Source organism: Pituophis catenifer, unplaced genomic scaffold (assembly GCF_029215685.1).
Source record: "Pituophis catenifer annectens isolate HBS135680 unplaced genomic scaffold, rPitCat1.0.hap2 SCAF_2, whole genome shotgun sequence".
Classification (NCBI taxonomy): domain Eukaryota; kingdom Metazoa; phylum Chordata; class Lepidosauria; order Squamata; family Colubridae; genus Pituophis; species Pituophis catenifer.
Window position 1 is genome coordinate 136,247,041 of NW_027256882.1, and position 18,427 is coordinate 136,265,467.

The 18,427-nt window shown below is 36.5% G+C and overlaps 1 protein-coding gene across 1 annotated transcript in view; it reads left to right on the forward strand.

Annotated features, from left to right (window-relative positions):
- Positions 1-18,427, forward strand: part of CCDC57 (coiled-coil domain containing 57) — a 64,085-nt gene that overhangs the window by 12,930 nt on the left and 32,728 nt on the right. Inside the window, 4 exon segments of the mRNA XM_070934661.1 lie at positions 725-925; positions 13,012-13,170; positions 14,835-14,997; positions 16,781-16,900. Of these exon segments, the coding sequence (XP_070790762.1) occupies positions 725-925; positions 13,012-13,170; positions 14,835-14,997; positions 16,781-16,900 (643 nt within the window).

The following is an 18,427-nucleotide window of genomic DNA, read 5'->3' on the forward strand; positions in this document are numbered from 1 at the left end:
AAAATGCTTATTTTAAAAACATTGTTTATGCAACATTTAGTTTCTCAGGTATTAACTTTGATCTCTTTACAATATCTGGAGAATATGCATAGCACTTTTGTAATCCTGTTTAGCTAATTTACCAAAGCTTAATTGGGATCTAAGTATTTAAAAACTAAAGAAAATACATTATCTTGACTTTCATTCATAGGGTTGAACGAAACATATGCTCATCATTGGATGAGCATATGTTAAAGAGATGACAAGTTGCAGATGTTCAGTCTCCCTTTTCTATGCAACCATGAAAGACTAGTTGGCCTTGTGTTTCAGAAGAGGTTGAAACAATTGTTTATATACTGCTGTATTGCAGTTTGTATACAGACATGCAATTTTGTCTCATCTGTGATAATATTCAGGAGGAAGAGATCAATATTACATTAAGCTCCTGTTTTCAATTCCAATGCTAGCATTACCATACTGGTTAAGTTCTATATTACTATGATTAAAATATGCCACTATATTTTATCCCTGATTACTATGTTTTTATGTGGATTATTAATTATCATCATAATCCCAAAGCCCAAGTGTGATTCGAGATCCTCAAAAGGCAAGGTGATCAGACCTGGCTCCCATATGTATAGACTTGAAAAGTTTTACTGTATGTACGTTAAGTATTATAATTTTCCCCCTAGTAGCAAGGATTGCAGCACCCAAGTAAAAACTATCTTTTTGTGTTCTTTTAAAGGCATGCTACAATAGATCACTTTGCCAGAGAAAAGGAGGCAGTGATTGTTTCAATGAAACAAGCCCATGTTGAACAAACACACAGATGGAAAAATCAAATCCAGAAACTACAGACAAATAAGGAAACTTTGGAAATGAAATTAGATCAGGCTGAGTATAGGTTTATAGACCAGTTGAGACAGAAAGAGGCTATCATTGAAAAGTAAGTATGGCTTGATTTGTCTTGGTCTGATTCAGTCTAATGTGATCTACTATTACAGAATGATATGATCCATTTTATATTAGTGTCTTGTGCCATATTTGTTTTCAACTTTTCCAATACATTACCAACAGTTAATGTGGGTTGTGTGTAGGATTACTGGTAGTTTTATACTTTGTTAAATAAATACATGTAGAAATAAAATTTCTAAATACCTGAGTCAAAGATCCAAAGTTTGAGAACCTGCTTTGTTAAGAAGCTACTTTCATCAGGCTATTCCACAATGCAGCTGAAAATATTAGTTTTGAGCCCTTCATCTATTTGTACTATTTCCATTCAGGTTATCATGATAAGACCAACTTCTTCTTTAAGGACCTTTACAGTATTATATCTGCATTAGAGCTGATTATTACAAAATTTGTATCACATTAAAAGCTCATATTTTAAGTCTTTTTTTAAATAACAGCTACCTTTCTTTGTCAATATGTATCTTCTTTTTGTGTGTGTCTTATCTTTTTTTAGATAGGAGTTTGAGGGCAAAGTGTATTTATTGATGCATTAGTCATTGTGAAAGCATTTCTGTGTGCACAATGGAATAAATATGGTTTCCCTTAAAAAAACAGTGAATAAATCCAGTCTGAGTGATGCTCCATTTCCAAACAAGCATGGTGAAAATTAGGGTGGAAATATGTTGTATCTCTCCATTTGTTAATGGATTGACTTCACAGCTCAAATGTGAAGACTCCACAGAAGTGGTTCAGTGCACTAGATTATGAATATTATATAAAAATTAGGGTGAAAATCAATATTCTGTAGCTTACAACTCTCTGCCTGCATTCTGAAGCAGATTGGGAGCCTCTCATTTGGGAGGGGTGGAAGGATTGAAATATGAAATTTCTTAGATCCTAGGTTACTTTCAGCCTACTTCCTATCCAGTCATGATATACCTTTTTGGGAGTCCTTAGAAAAAAGCTAATAAAAGAGACAGAGAGAAAAATAGAATATAGTTTCTCTCTCCATACTTGGTGGAATAAATAGGAACAGTCCTGCAGTTCTGGTTTAGATTCCCAGGGCTCAAGAAATTAGCTTTTAATATGTAAAAATAATAACATGGAGGGCTTTGGTTTGTTGTTTTTCCTGCTTTCTAACATGTAAATTTATATATTTTTAAAGAATATATACAAAAGAGAAAAATGTCAAGAAAGGATTCTTGGGACTTTCTGTATAGTAGTAATATTAAATTACTACCATACTATACATTAATATTTTTTTTAAAAAAATTGATTTATATGCCGCCCTTCTCCGGAGACTCAAGGCGGCTTACAATGCGTTAAGCAATAGCCTTCATACTTTTGTATATTTATACAAAGTCAGCTTATTGCCCCCACAAACTGGGTCCTCAATTTACCTACCTTAGAAAAGATGGAAGGCTGAGTCAACCTTGAGCCTGGTGAGATTCGAATTTACAGTAATTGCAGACAGCTGGTGTAATCACAGTGCTATCAGTCTACTGAGCCACCAGGCCCTTAATATTAAACTAAAACTGAAATTTCACACACCAGCAATAGAGCATAATTGATATGTAGTAAATGTGTCTTTGATATGTCTTCAGCTTTCAACTTAAAGGCACTCAGCAGCTCTTAAAAGTTCTTAGAATAGACTGAGAATGTGGCCTTTACTAAAGACAGATCAGTCGAAAATATTTGCTCATATTTCATGTACTAAGTGGCAGGTCAAGTTGTGTCAAGATGCAGATTTATTGATTAAGAATATCATTTATGAAAACATAAATATATTTTTCTTGGCTATGCACCGTAGTTTTCCAATCAGACTATAATTAAACAAGGCTGGTCAAATACCACAATAAAAATACTTGGTTTGATTTGACTATAGCTCAAATCTGGTCAGGGAGGTCTCTTTCTAACATGAATTTTAAACAAAGGTCAAATATAAATTTAGGTGCAATATGTTTCCCATTTACTGGGAATATATTTTGATATTATAATAGAAAACTCCTAGTTTTCAGATCCCATTAATATATAGGAATTGTATAGTTATTGTATCAAATATGATATACTCCATAAAAATCTGCCTCACAGATTTTTGCCGGAATGGAAGTTCAATGTCCTTCAACTATTTTATTTTAGCAAGAAATGTTTTTTCCCCTTCCCAATACAACTAAATGGAGATTAAGTTTGATTATATAGGGAAGAAGTAAATTGGCTGATGCCTCTGAATGGGCATCATGTTAAATTAGGAATATGTTTTTGCATGAGATACAGGATTATCCATATAGATTCTGAAGTAATTTACTGTCAATAATATTTCCTTATATTTCAATGTGATTTAGAGAGAAATTGTTAAACTAATTCATTCTGTCATGCTTAGTCTGACCCTCCCAGAGTCTATTTGTGTGTATTTCTGATTTGGGTCAATACTTATACAGAGACCAGTGGTGAAATTAATTTTTTTTCCCCTACCGGTTCTGTGGGCATGGCTTGGTGGGGTCCTGTGACTGAGTGGGTGTGGCTAACTCAACATCACTCACAGCCATGCCCACTCAGTCACATTGACCCCCCCCCCACCAAGCCATGCCCACAGAACCCAATAGGAAAATTTTTAAAATTTCTGTTCTGCCTTTTCCCTTGTCGCGAGATGCCTGCAGCCGCAGTCTTTTTTTCGGTGTAGATCCGCCGCCATTGCCCCCCTGTTCCATGCGCCGGCTGCACATGCACACACCCAACCTGCTGCTGATGAATGACAAATGAATAAACAGGATGCGCATGCACGGCCGGCGCATGGAACAGGGTGGCAATGGCCACGGCATGTTCAAGAAGGGGAGTGGCTCTGGTAACTTTGCAAGAAGCCTGCAGCCGCTGCATCTTTCACCACAAGAAGTGCCTCCAGGCACATGGAAAAAAAGAGACTGTGGCTGCAGGCATCTCGTGACAAGATGGGTGAGATGCGGGCTGGCGGGGAGCCCAGTAGCAACGGCTCAGCCTTGGCTTGCCTTCCTTGGCAGCCAGCCACAGGAGGAAGGTAAGTACACACCGTGTGGTGAAGGGAGAGCGGGCAGCGGGTGGCGAATGGGCAGAGGCTCCGGGGCAAGGCCGGAGCTGGGGAATGGTGCATTCCCTGATCTGGTCGAGGTGTGCGACAAGCGGGTGGTGGCTCTGGGGCCTTGGGGAATGGTGCTTCCCTGGGTCCCGGCCCCTGGCCCAAGGTGAAGGGCGAGTGGGCGGCATGCATTGCTTACCTTTGGTGAGCTGAACGGGCGAGGTGACTGGCGAGGCAAGTAGCTGGGCTGCGTGGCGAAGGGAACTAGGGTGGTGGTGGGTGGGTGGGTGGACCTAGCAGACAGAAGGACTGAGTGGCCAGAAGGGGTGAGTAAGCTAGAAGAGGTGAGCAGCAACCAGGCGGACGTGGTCGGGGCCAACCAGGGATGATTGCTACTGGTTTGGTGAACCGATGCCAATTGTCCCTAGCGGTTCACCCGATCTGCTCTGTACCGGTCAGATTTTACCCCTGATATTATTACAATTCTATATGAAGAGAAATTTTGTCTGAATTTTCCTCAATGGAAAACTTTCAGAAAAATTAAGATATGGGGATATTTTCAAGAAAAAAGGAAAATGTGGGGAAAATAGAAGTATACCTAACATTTATTTTTTGTCAACCATGAACTTACTGTTCTTTTAATAATATAGAATACAGTACATTTTTATCTAAACGTATACTGTTTGAGATATTTATATAATTTGTTTTTAGAGAAATTATGAGGACAAATAGCCATTGAAAGCAGTAAAATAATCTCTTGTCGATTTACTCAGAAGTGTGAATCAGTTTTAGAGCCAACTTGATATAGTAGTTAAAGACACAAGGGTAGAAACTAGGGAGATCATGAGTTCTAGTTCTGCCTTAGGAATGAAGCCAGCTGGGTGATTTTGAGTCAATCATTCTCTCTCAGCTCTAGGAAAAAGACAGCAGAAAATCACTTTGTAAATCTTACCAAGAAAACTTCAGTGGTTTATATGCAATCAAGATTGACTCAAATGCATCCCCCCCAAATGATGGTGAAAGGGTTTAGTGGAACTGTTAGAAAAGTGTGCAGAGATTTACAGTTTTAAAAGCAGAAATATATACATATGAAGATGTATCATGCCTATCATACTACTGTGTTCCTTCTCACGTAAAGCAATGTTAGCAATGTTATTCCTGTTAGTGCAGGAAAAAAACAGGATTTCTATAATAAAAGAAATAAGAGGCCGATGATAAGAGAAAGGAATAGGAAGTCTAACTAAATGTAGTTTATGTAAATCCATTGTATGTTTCTTTTTATAGTATTTCTAATATTGTAAACTATTGTTGCTTCTACTGTATCCATGGATTGCCTCACACATCATCTATTCTTCTGTCTCACGTTTCTTTCTTTCTTTCTTTTTTGAGGATCTCAAGAACTGTACCTTTCTCAGTCTTCACCCTCGTTTCTTCATGTATTTGTTCTGCAATGTGATCCTCAATTATTTTTTTATGTGATCAAATCCTTGTAATAAAATATACTTATTTTACCCCAGTCTTTTGCTTTTGTATTTTCATTCAATATCAATTCATTCTTGACTATCTCTCCTTGTTTTGCCACATACATTCAATATGTAACCCATTCCGACCACAATGAAATTAAGATCATGTTTTCACTTGACATAACTAATACCCTCTTCCATATAATAATGGGCAGAAATTTATTTTAAAGTACCCGTTTTTGCTTCTTTCATGAAACATTGTAGCAGATCATATTCTGTTCACTTTCTATCAATGATTTGAACATGTTAAAATTTCTCTATTAGTTTTCCCATCTGTAGTAATCACTCTTCCAATTTACACAAATTTATCTGCCGGCTCCATTTTTTTTTTTAGCCATTTATGTGTTTTTGCAATCCATTTTTCCTATAGTTTTTGCATTCACTATTGTTACTTTTAATTTTGTACAAGGAACAATAATGTATTCTTGCTGTCAGTCATGGGTACAATCTTCACTCTTTCTTCTATTAGGGGCTTATCCTCTGTCATTTCCTTGCAAAACATTTTTATTACCATCAAAATCACTCTGCCTTTCTTTGCCTTTTGAAAATTTTAATTGTGTCTTGCTCTTTTTAACTCTATTCTTTGTAATTTTTTTCTTCGTATACATTATGCAATATTTTTCTCCTAATTTTTGGTAGCAATCTTTTCATTAATATTTTCTGTCACTTAATAATTTCATCAAGTCCTTTTTCATATTTCCAATAGGGCTATTCTCTATGTTTCTATTAACTTATTGACATGGTTCCAAATGATATCTACACCGTCTTTCCAGTTATTTAGTAGGAATAACTCTATTTTTTTCTTTTTAAAAAGGATAAATACATTCTCCCTTGCTTGATCTTTCATTTTTTTCCATTTTTCTTTTTCTTCCATATCTACTCCTCCTGAAACTTTCCTCCCAAAATGCCCTATCTCACACAGAGAATCTTTTATCAGTCTTTTACCTTCATTACTTTTATCGAGCTATGTGTATGGATTACTAAACAATCTGAGCCACCAATTCAAAGCAAAATGAAGTTTTTCTAAGAAATACTAGGTCACCATTTTTATTCATTTTTAGGTCTCCAAATCACCAGTTATTATCTCTTCCTACCAATCCATTCATATCATTTACAACTTTTTTTTTTTAAAAAAAAATCAGAATTCTGTACAATTTTTCCCAAACTCATCTTCCTTTATCACTCATTGGAGCATACCACTATCATCAATCTATGAATTTATATTTCTGTATGTACCCACAATGCTCTAGATCTAGGATAAAGTACTAGATGATACTTTGTCACATAAATTTTATTACATTATAGGAAAAATTGCATTAATTTGGGATAAAATCCCAAATTCTATAGTTGGCTCTATGCTCATAAAACACATTTTTCATATCTAGCCCCACATTCAAATACTACTTTCCTATATAATAGATAGATAGATAGATAGATAGATAGATAGATAGATAGATAGATAGATAGATAGATAGATAAATGATAAATACCACTGTATATCATTTTGGCACTTTTAGAAAGCATCATAAACAAGTATTTTGTTGGAGCTTTCTTAGTATGAGTGTGACATTATAGAAAATTGGGCATTTTCTTGGACAGGCATATATAGACATATGTATGTTTCAGTGGTGGGATTCAATTTTTTTAACAACCGATTCTGTGGGCGTGGCTTAGTTGGGGTGTGTGGCTTGGTGGTCATGTGACCGGGTGGACGTGGCTATGTGCATAGGGACTACTCAGAGGGCTGAAAAAGTCATTTCTGATTGGTCCTCACACTTATGACCATTCTCACATTTATGCCCGTTACGACATTCCTAACAATCGTGTCAGTCATTTTACCACTACTTCTCTTCACCACGGTGACAAGATAGGGCGTAAAATGTAAAATGTGAGGACAGTCGTAAGTTCAAGGACTGGTCAAAAGTGGGAGGACCGGTCAAAAATAACTTTTTCAGCCTTCTGACTAGTCCATATGCACATAGGGACTATTCAGAGGGCTGAAAAAAGTCATTTCTGACTGTCCTCATATTTTTGACCGGTCCTCACCCTTATGACTGGTCATCATTTATGCCCATTGTAGCATTCTTAACAACTGTGTCAGTCATTTCACAACTGCTTCTCTTCACCATGGTCATAAGATAGGGCAAAAAACGTAAAATGTGAGGACAGTCATAAGTTTGAGGAGTGGTCAAAAGTGCGAGGACCAGTCAAAAATAACTTTTTCAGCCCTCTGAGTAATCCATATGCACAAAAGGATACAGCAATAGAGAGGGATGAAGGAAGGAGAAGAGAGATGGAAGAAAGAAGGAGAGAGAGGGAAGGAAGAGAAGGGAGGAAGGAAGGGAAGGGAAATTAGAGTAGGAGTGAGGGTAAGAGAGGGAGGAAGAGAGGAGGAGAAGGAGAAAGGAAGAGGAAGTAGGGAGGAGAAGAAGCGGGGGGGAAGAAAGTAAGAAGGAAAGAAGAGAGAGAGGTGGTAGGTTTGAGGAGAAAGATTGCTGTACAGTAAAAAAGATGAAATGGAAGAAAGGCAACCCCAAACAAATATAAAGATATTAAGATAAATAATGAATTGTTAAACTTTAAAGAATAAAAGAGAACAAATATGAATAAATAGCAATAATTAGAAACACACATACAAACATACAATTTATTTTCTTTGAACAGAGTATTTGGCCGGTTCACAAATTTAAACAAATTTACAATTTCTATATTTCCTTTTTGCCATATTTATTCCTTATCTATTTTTTTAAAAAAACAATATTATCCTTCATCCTCATCTCTAATCTTAATCAAATTCAATTTTTCCCTTCTATTCTATATTATACCCCTTCCCATTGTCATCTACTTTTATATCCATCCTCACATTGGTTAATTATGTAATATTACAGTTGTTTAATATAAATTCAACATTTTAATATAAATCAATTAGTTATATAACTACCTTTTTTGTATATTAATCAATATGAACATGAATATTCCAATTATTTCCATGCAATTCAATTTCTTACAAATCAATTAATTATATTTACCAATAATAATAAACCAAATAATTTCCCCCATATATTCCTCCAAACCACAACTTAACCATTTCTGCTTTCAACACAATATACAATTAATAGTATCCCAATTATTACAATTCCCTAGTTAAATAGAGCTTTTTTTCTTTTGTGTTTTAAAATCTTGAACTCTCCTCTTTTTCCCTAAATTTCCCATTGTTTGCACCTACCTTTTTTGGTGAGGAAAAAGAAAAGAAATCTGCCTGCCTAATTTTCCAATGTTGCAGCAACAGCAAAGCCATCAGCCTGCTTTACTTTCAGTTTCGTTTTTCAGCATAGCTAGGGGAAAAAAAATCTGCTCCAGCGAGCAGCAGAGCCCTGAGCAAAACAGCTGAGAGCAAATCAGCTGAGAGTCGGGAGCCGATCTAATCAAGGGCTAATTAGCCTATGCTGAAGCTCCACGGGCCAATAAAATTACAAAAAAACACTGAACCATTTGTTAAACTGCTGGCTCGCCCGCCCCTCGCCCACCACTATTTATTGGCAATAAATTGGCAAGGGGTGGGGTGAGCCAGCAATTTAACAAACGGTTCGGCCGAACCCCCTAGAACCGGCTGAATCCCACCACTGGTATGTTTTCTTAATATGTATGAGAGGGACAGAGACATCAACTCCATGAGAGGGCATACCTGTAAAAACAGACATTGATGGGATATATAGGACAAATATCCTAAAAGATATGATAGAAAAACCACAGGAAAAATTAAATAAAGATGGGAGAGAATTGCAGAAGATAGAAAGGGAAGCAGGCATATATGGGGATAGAGAAGTGATAACAGTATTGTAAAGGATAATATTTGTAACTCAGAGTTGAAATTAGGGTCCTTGGTGCTCTCTGAGTTTGGTTATTTTCTTGCAGATGTTTCACTACCCAGACTAAATAACATCATCAGCACTGATGATGTTAATTAGTTGAATAATGAAACGTATGCAAGAAAATAGCCAAGCTCAGAGAACACCAAGGATTTCTATATAGAAGTGAGTAAGAAGACAAGGCTCAACTCTCCTGTTCAATTGATTCAAAAATAATTTAGGTTACTTGGAAGCAAATTCTTTTCTCATAAAAACTGGGGAATGGAAGATCATGCCCACTATAGATTCTGTTATTGCAGAATTCTCAGTGGGAAATGGGCAGATAGTTCTTTCTTCCCACATTTTAGTACTGAAGGGCTCCCCAAGCCCCCACCCAGTGCACTATAGAGTGATTTACTCTATAGATTTATATTAAAGAAGAAAAAATCCATTATCAAAAATCAGCCAGAGAATTTAGGAAGGTGCATTCCCACTATCCACTCAAGATGTATATAGTCTTCATTGAAGAAACAGCCTTGTCTGCTGTTAATCTATTTCCTTTTGTAAGGATCACTATAGTGATAAATTGTCTAGTAAGGCCAGGGCTTCCATATCCTGCAACTAATTTTTAGTAGGAGAAAGATTTTGTCCCAAATCAATTCAAGAAAGATCCTGCTTTGCTCTTGTTTGGGGGGGAATATAGCAATAGCACTTAGACTTACATACTGCTTCACAGTGCTTTACAGCCCTCTTTAAGCAGTTTACTGTTTAGAGAAGGCATATTGCCCCCAACAATCTGGGTTCTCATTTTACCGACCACGGAAGGATGGTAGGCTGAGTCAACCTTGAGCTGGTCAGGATTGAACTGTCAAACTGCTGGCAGTCAGCAGTCGGCAGAATTAGCCTGTACTACTGCATTCTAACCACTGCTCCATCACGGCTCTTTATAACTTTACAGGCAGCTCAGGAACCCAAGTACAGTGGTGTTTACAGACCCTACTTTGGCCATCCTATTAGTAGAAGATAGTTCTTTCAGTGCAGATATAAGTAACACAGAACAGTGTTGATTCATTAGGACTTAGGTACACCCTTATTTCACTAGTTTCTTGGTTATAATATAAAAGCGTAAATGTAAGAATGCAAATTGCTTAGGAAATTATAACTGTATTAAGAATGAGTTCTAAATAAAATAAATTGCTGACCATTTGTTAATTGTATACGCCATCAGGGAGCTGTTATTCCTAATCACTGTTCAAAGCAGAACTGTGTTCTAGAAGATCAAGTTTGCCAGATCAAATGTTCTTACAAATTTGAGGTGTGTGATTATTTATTTTTTTATTAGTATTAAAAAAAAATACCAAAAAGCAAGGATTTCTCTATGATCACCCATTAAGTAAGATGCAAATAGGGTAGTAGAATGTAGATCTGCTGTAGGCAACACTAGGTTGTTTTAAAAGTCCAATGTCTATAAACAGTAGTTTTACTAATTATAGTTCAGAGGGAAACCAAATCCTGTTCTGTAAAACAGGACACTCTAAATGTCCTGGAGAAACAGCATTAGTTTGTTGATCAGATAGAAAGTACTATCGGTCTATAAGAAAAATGGTTTTCAAAATGATTACTCTAAAATAATTAACTAATAAGACATCCTAAAATTTTAGATTCAGTTTTCTGTGTGAAGAAAGCATATGCTGAAACATAAAAGCATTCTATACAAAGGTGATCGTTAAATCTTGATGTGAATAGTTTTCCATTTCAATCACTGGCTTTTGATAGGTGTAATAATTATTACAAAACAATTAATGTAAAGGTTGGAAGGGACCTTGGAGATCATCCTGTTCAACCCCCTGCCTTTGCAGGAATTCATTATTATAGCATCTCTAACAGGTGGCAGTTTAGCGTAAACAAATTCTTCCAGGAGGCTTTCACCCCTTCCCATGGTGGCTGAATTTCTTTTACCATTAGGATATTTTTTCTGATGTCATCCAGTAATCTTTCCTCGTAAATGTGAAGCCATTGTTTCTTGTCCTGTCTTCTAGAACTACTCTGAATAATTATGCACAGATTTTTGTAGGATACTCTTCCAGATACATGAAGACAGCTATTGTCTGTGGTCTTCTATAGGATACTCTTCCAGATATCGTCTGTTCCAATACCCTTCTCTTCTCTAACTGAAATATATCCAACATGTTCAATCATTATTCATACATTTTTCCTCATAATTTTTATTACTTTTTTCTGGACATGGTACAATTTGGCACTATCCTGCCTGAAATGTATCCTGCCTAGAAATAGGAGTTGTTTGATCAACACTTTTATGCTTGATGAAAATACTGCATGCTTTCATTTTTATGATGTAGCTTGTGGCAATAAAATCAAAAGGTTCCCTGCATGTGAACTGGAATAATTGATTTATATTCACTATCTCACCACTACTCATGATTTAAAAGCTTTTTATTATTAGCTTGTTATGTAACTTAATTAAAACATACAAAACAGAACATAAGAATCTTGCTGGATCATACCAATGTTTATTTAATCTGGGATCTTGTTTCTCTCAAAATGATCATGAAGGTATATCTATTGGAAGCTCACAAGCAGAACAGGGTAATAGCCCCCTCCTATTTGGGTTTTTTTCCTTCCCTTGGAACTGGTAATCAGATACATGTACTACATAGTCATTGATAGCCTTAACTTATATACCTTATTTTTCGTACTTTAAGCGCACTTCCCCCCCCAAAAAAGTGGGTGGAAATGTCTGTGCGTCTTATAGATCGAATGTTGCCAAAGCCCCGCTCACCCACCGGCCCCCCACCCTTTGACCTCTGCCTCCCAGCAATTTACCTCCTTGCAGCAAATGGCCCTGGAAATGTTTTTCGACAGTGCTAGCTCAATGGCTTTGAAATAGAAATGAGCACTGCTCCTTATAGTCGGCAATGACTAGCTGAATAAAATCTGCAGGGACTCCTGTTTTGAAATGGCTATACTATTTAGCTTTATTAATATAAAGACTTACCTTTTAAAGATGATGAGTTCTATAGTATAGCCGCACAGTGTTTCTATTCTGTTCTGAAATGAGGCTTGGGAGTAAGTAGGAGCATGAATGCAATACTCATTGGTGACTCATTAAAGTCTTTTTTTCAGTATCTGTTTCCACAGTAGCCACACAACTCTGGAAACAGATGCACTTGCTTTAATGAGTGACTATAAAGGTTGTATTTGTGCTCTTGTGGATTCCAGTGCATTTTTTTGGTATTAAATCCAAATCACTGCGGAGCATTTGTCTCCAGGTCAATCAAAACAATCTCCTAATAGATTGTATTTTGAATTTAGGAACAAATCCATGTTAGTAATATAGAGTAAATAAAAATGTTTGCATACGGAACATACCTAAATAGTAACTGTTCTTTCTCTTTGTATTTGTATAATACTAATGTTCTATTATATGTCTCTGAAATTTCAGTGAATCCAAATATATTGTATATGCATAATATTGCATCATATAATTTTAATACTATATAAATAACTTACTTTAAGATTGATAAATTTCATGATGCTTTGACTGTCCTTCCGACCACTTAAATAAATTAGACAATTGCTTACTTGTTTTCTTTAAAATAAAACAATTAAGGAAATCAAATTTGAGCTGTTGCTTTTTAAGACTTGAACATGAACTAGAAGAACTGAAAACAAACTGGGATTCTCAAGTAGCTCGGATATCCAAGGAGACCGTTTCAAAGAATTTACAGATTCAAGCACAGCAAGAAGAAATAGTAAAGCTGAAAGCAGAGGTGGTTGCCTTAAATCAAGATATTGAAAGGTGAATTATTTTTCTTATTAAACCTTTGATTTTTCAAAATGTTTATTGATAGTTAATGTTGGGTTATACCACTAGTGGGGGGTCTTTGACCTGCATGTTGTCCCAGGACCCAGGAGTGGTGTATGTTGGCAGGGTCAAAAAGTCAAGATGGAAGGTACGACAATACAATTGAATCTTTTTTTCTGTGCATGTATGATATGTGTTGAAAAGGGATAGGCTTCCTACCTTACCTTTTCTTAACCTGCATGGATGCTCTCCCCCCCCCCCCCGCATCACATTTGCTACCAGCCAGTATCTTGAAATTGATCCACAGAATCTTGGCAACAAAATGGATGAATTTTAGCAGTACCATTTTTTTTTCTCCTTAAGAATTAAGGATGGCAATTAGAATAGTTTGCCAGAGGCTTCCTATTCCCTTCCCAACTTAGCCCTCTGCAAAAAAAATCCTACAACTGTCATTTTTCAAATCAAAAGAGATCCCGGGGGTGGGAGGGAGGAAAGGAAGGAAGGTTTCAGATACTCCCTGCCAGATTCCCACAAACTCAATGGGGAAGCCAGCAAGAAGTGGGAGGTCCCCTGCTTTTTTAATCACCCTTGGTCATTTTGTTTCTCTATTTAGGTCAGGAAATATGTCTGAAACAGTGACCCAATGGGACTAGTTAATGCTATATGCCAGAGAACTCAAGAGATGAAATGAGAACACTAAGACTGATTGCTTTCATTATGTCATGCTCTGCTTCAACATTCTGATGTTTTTCCTCTCTTAAAACAATAGAGTTGTAAGGTCAAAGAAAGTTATGCTGGCCATTAGCTAGTCAACCTCAGAGAGCTTCAGATATGCCATGAACACAATTAATCAAGAGTTGGCCAGCTAAGTGCTATGATATTAAAATTGGGAATCACTTGGATGATAATGTCATCAAGGGTGAATAAGGACATCCAGAAGGCTAATGTGATAAGCTTGGTATATGGGATAGAAAGTCAGTCTAGATTTCAGTAAACACAAGTTTTTAATCCTAGTGAGCCATGAAGCATGCAGGATAACCTTGGATGACTTGCTGCACTTCAGCCTAACTAATATCTCAGAACTGCTGTGATGCTATAATGATGGATGAGTGGAATAAACCATGTAAACTACCTGAAGAGATTGTGCAACATACAAATAAATTGCTGTTTTGCTCAGAAAAAAAGCTTCAAATCTGTTATTGAACTTTTACACATTATATAGTATACACTGTCTTTTAACTTTACATAAATGCAGATTCAATTTTTTTGTGTGTATTTCACAGCAGTGCCATATTTTTGCAACATTCAATTTTCTTCCATATTTTATCTACATGAATATTTTTGTATTTTGTCTTTTAATTTCAGTTTTGAAAGTTTAGGTTATTTGGTATACTATATGCTTCTCACTATCAATAAAAGTATAAGATTGTTCTTTTAAAAAATAAACTTAATGAGTGATATAAGAATTTTTGTCAGCTTGCAAAAAGATTTAAGTCATTAATTTTCACTTTGCAAGTTCAGTTGCTACTGGACTGGAATAATTCGTGTTAGGGAACAACTGCTTTAAAGCATTTTTAAAATGCATTGTTCTTATAGCATTGAAAACGTTACCTTCTAAATTAATATTAAAGTGATGTCTTTTCTTTCCCTTGTATTAGATATAAGCAACAATTCTCACTTGCAATAGAGAAAGAAGAGAGTTTGGAAAGAGCTAAAGTGCAAGGAGAACTGGAATGGCAGCGGCGATGTGAGAATGCTGAAAGGAATCAATATCACAAATCAGAGGCTCTGATACAGAACTTGTCAACAGCTAGGGACCAGGTCAGCATTTCTAGCAGCTAAGCAGAGGGTATTAACAGACATATTTCATGATGGAATATTTGATGCTTTTGGTTTAATGCTTCTATGCTTTTAACAAATACATAAGATGTTCCATCTTACTGACAGGATTAGTGCTTTCTCACTGTAATTTGTTCAGTCTGCTTTGACCTGTAGCAGGTGATTTATTTTTTAATAATTTATGTATAGTTGTAGGCAACACTGCTAGATTTCAATTTAAGATTTGAAAACACTTCCCAGCAAGATTGTCTACAGATGTGAGTAGAGCATCATTTTGATTCTTGTTATAGAAAATTGCAGCTTAGTTGGTTACAGCTTTTAAGTAGCAAGACCTGTTCTATGCTAGAAACAAGTCTTTTTCTCTCTACCTATATTCTGTTAAAATAGGTCCAAATTGAAATAGATGTTGGAACTTGAAAAGCAATAGGTGCAGACAGTGAGCCATTTCCATGATTGAATGCTGAACATCTGAAAATATAATGTGATGTCAGAGTCTAGCTTTATTTTTATTAGTTTATTTTTACATTGTGAGCTGCCCAGCATCATCTGTAGTTGGGTGGCACCTACTTTGAATAAATACATTAAAATATATTTATTAATTTAAATACAATTAATTTATTAACAACATCTTAAATTTGTATACGAGTTAAACATAATATCCATAAAACATACACTGACCACAAAATCCAGTATCAGAATGAGCAGCACTGCCATTATTCATAATAAATTAAACTGTGGAAAAGCTGTTTTGACTATATTCTAGGACGGGGTGTCAAACACATGGCGTCACGGCATCGTCATGTGATGCATCGTGACCTTTTTCGCTAAGCCGGATGTGGGCATAGCCAGCGCATGACGTATCCGGCCAGTGGGCCCTGAGTTTCACACCCCTACTCTAGGGTACAGTTAGTGGGAGCCCTGTTTGGTCCTCCAAAGGTTAACATTTCCATACTAATACCTAAATGCCTACATAGAATATTTTTTTTAAAAAAGTACCTAGAAGCCTCCTGATAGACCATGTATTATCTACAAACCTGGGGTTATGCCGGCATTGGCAACTCTAATACGTATATTTTGCCACTATATTCTGCCCCAACTGCAGCTTCCATGTAGTCTGCCAAGTCAGCCTATATGTAGTTCATCACAGTAGTCAAACTGGAGAACGGTAAGGCCATCGGTAAGTTAGCAGAGCACTTTGATCTAGAAAAGTCTGATTTTTTTTTTTCCTTCATAGGCCTTTCTGTAGGATTTGGGAGTGAATTTAATTTTACTCCAAAGATTAAATTTTGTGTATGTACAGGTAGTCCTCCACTTGTGATCATCAATGAGCCTAGAATTATGGTCATGAGTTGTGGCGGTCATTAAGCAGGACGTAACCTGGCCATGCTTAGTTTTATGATCTTTTGTGCAGCATTTTAAGTGAATCTGTTTTAATGATGGGAATTTTTTTGCCAGAAACTGGAAGTAAATGATGGAACGCAGTAAAAAAAAATGCTGAAAATCACAATTATGTGACCATAGGATGTTGCAAATGGCTGTAAATGTGAATCACTCGCCAAGTGCCCAAAATGCAATAATGAGATCAGGGGACACAGCTGTCAGAATTCCAGAACCATTTTATAAGTAACTCTGGGGAGGTCTGTTGAATGATCACCAAGTGAATGGTCATTAAATGAGGACGACCTGTAGCGGGATGTCAGATGTACAAGAAGATAAGAGTGAATCTTTCAAAAACTCTTCTTAAATTGCTTTAACTTTTTTATAGGCTACTGCTGCACTAAAAGAAAAGGAAGAAAAATTGCATGGATTAGAGGTAGTGTTGTCTACTATAACTCTTGAAAGAGACCAAGCTTGTCAGCAACTTCGCTTGCTAAAAGAGAAACAGGTTGGAATTACTTAACATTATTTATTGAACAGAGCTAAAGTTATAGTCAGTATTATTCTGTGGGAGAAAACAAATATTTAATCGAACTATTTGATGCATTAATGCAGAAATTTGTTGGATATTTCTCCTTAAAATTGCATTTAACATGACAAAATGCTTTCATGAAATAATTTCTATATAAAATAGGTTGTCTTTTGTTTTTATATATGAACTTACAAATGATTTGCTGCATATTCAGTCATGCAGATGGTACCATGTTAGATTGGCTAATATTGTACAAATGAACTGGACCAAATCCAATAGAATAATACTAATTTTGATAAGAATAAAGATGTATAAAATATCTGGTTTGAAAAATTCAAATCTATAGCAGTTACTTAATAACCCTAACTGGGTCTGGAATTTCCATTGATAAAGCAAAACAGTCATTAGGCAAAATATCACATGACCACATAGCTTAGTAGGGGCAGTTCTGGTAGTCCCAGTTGCAGACTTTAACTAAGGATGTCTGATATGAATATATACCCAAATATATCCTTTATTCTTTAATCCTAACATTATGACTCTTAACATTGATTCACAATTCTGTAGTTTATTCCAGCTAGTGGAGTTTGGATTCTCCAAAACTGTAAAAAAAATCTGAAGTTTCTTCTCCATGGAAGCATTCAGGGATAGGGTTATCAACAAAATCATACTCTTTGGAATCTCACAGTCCAAATCAAGAACTCAAAGTTAACTCTCAGAACAAAATAACAAATTAAGGAAGCAAACGTGTCTGCCATCAGCAGTTTGAGGCTTTTTCTGCCTTTGCATCAACAGTCTCAATAATACTTTATAGTAGGGGTGAAATGTAAAATTTGTTACTACCGGTTCTGTGGGCGTGGCTTGGTGGGGGGGATGATGTGACTGGGTAGGCATGGCCAACTTTTTTTTTTTTTTTTTACTTTTAAAAGCATTTTTTCTATAACTTTAAGAGGTTGCAGAAAAAAATGCTTCTAAAAGCCTCTGACAATCAGGCAACTCAGCTGGGATCGCCAGAGGCTTTTAAAGGCATTTTTTTTCTACAGCCTCTTCAGCCGAAGAGGTTGTAGAAAACACCTTTAAAAGCCTCTGACGATCTCAGCTGAGCCGCGCGATCATTTTAAAAGCATTTTTTCAGCCGAAGAGGTTGTAGAAAAAATGCTTTTAAAACTAAAAAAAAAAGCCTGATGATCACGCAGCTCAGCTGGGCATGGGGGGGGGGGCAGGGATTTTTGCTACCGGTTCTCTGAACCACCCGCTGTCATCGCTACCAGATTGGACGATTTGGTCCGAACCGGGAGCATTTCACCCCTGCTTTATAGCTTCGGTCGTGAGACCATCCTTTCCTTTGAGTAAAGCTTTCCAGTATGAGGAATCAGCTGTCTTCAGGGCCTAGACACTGACACTACAAGCTGGCACAAAATGCAGTAGCATGAACAGCCCTAGGACGTTACACCACTGCTGTGCAACTTGCCAGTTTGCTTCCAGTCCAGTTCAAGGTATTGG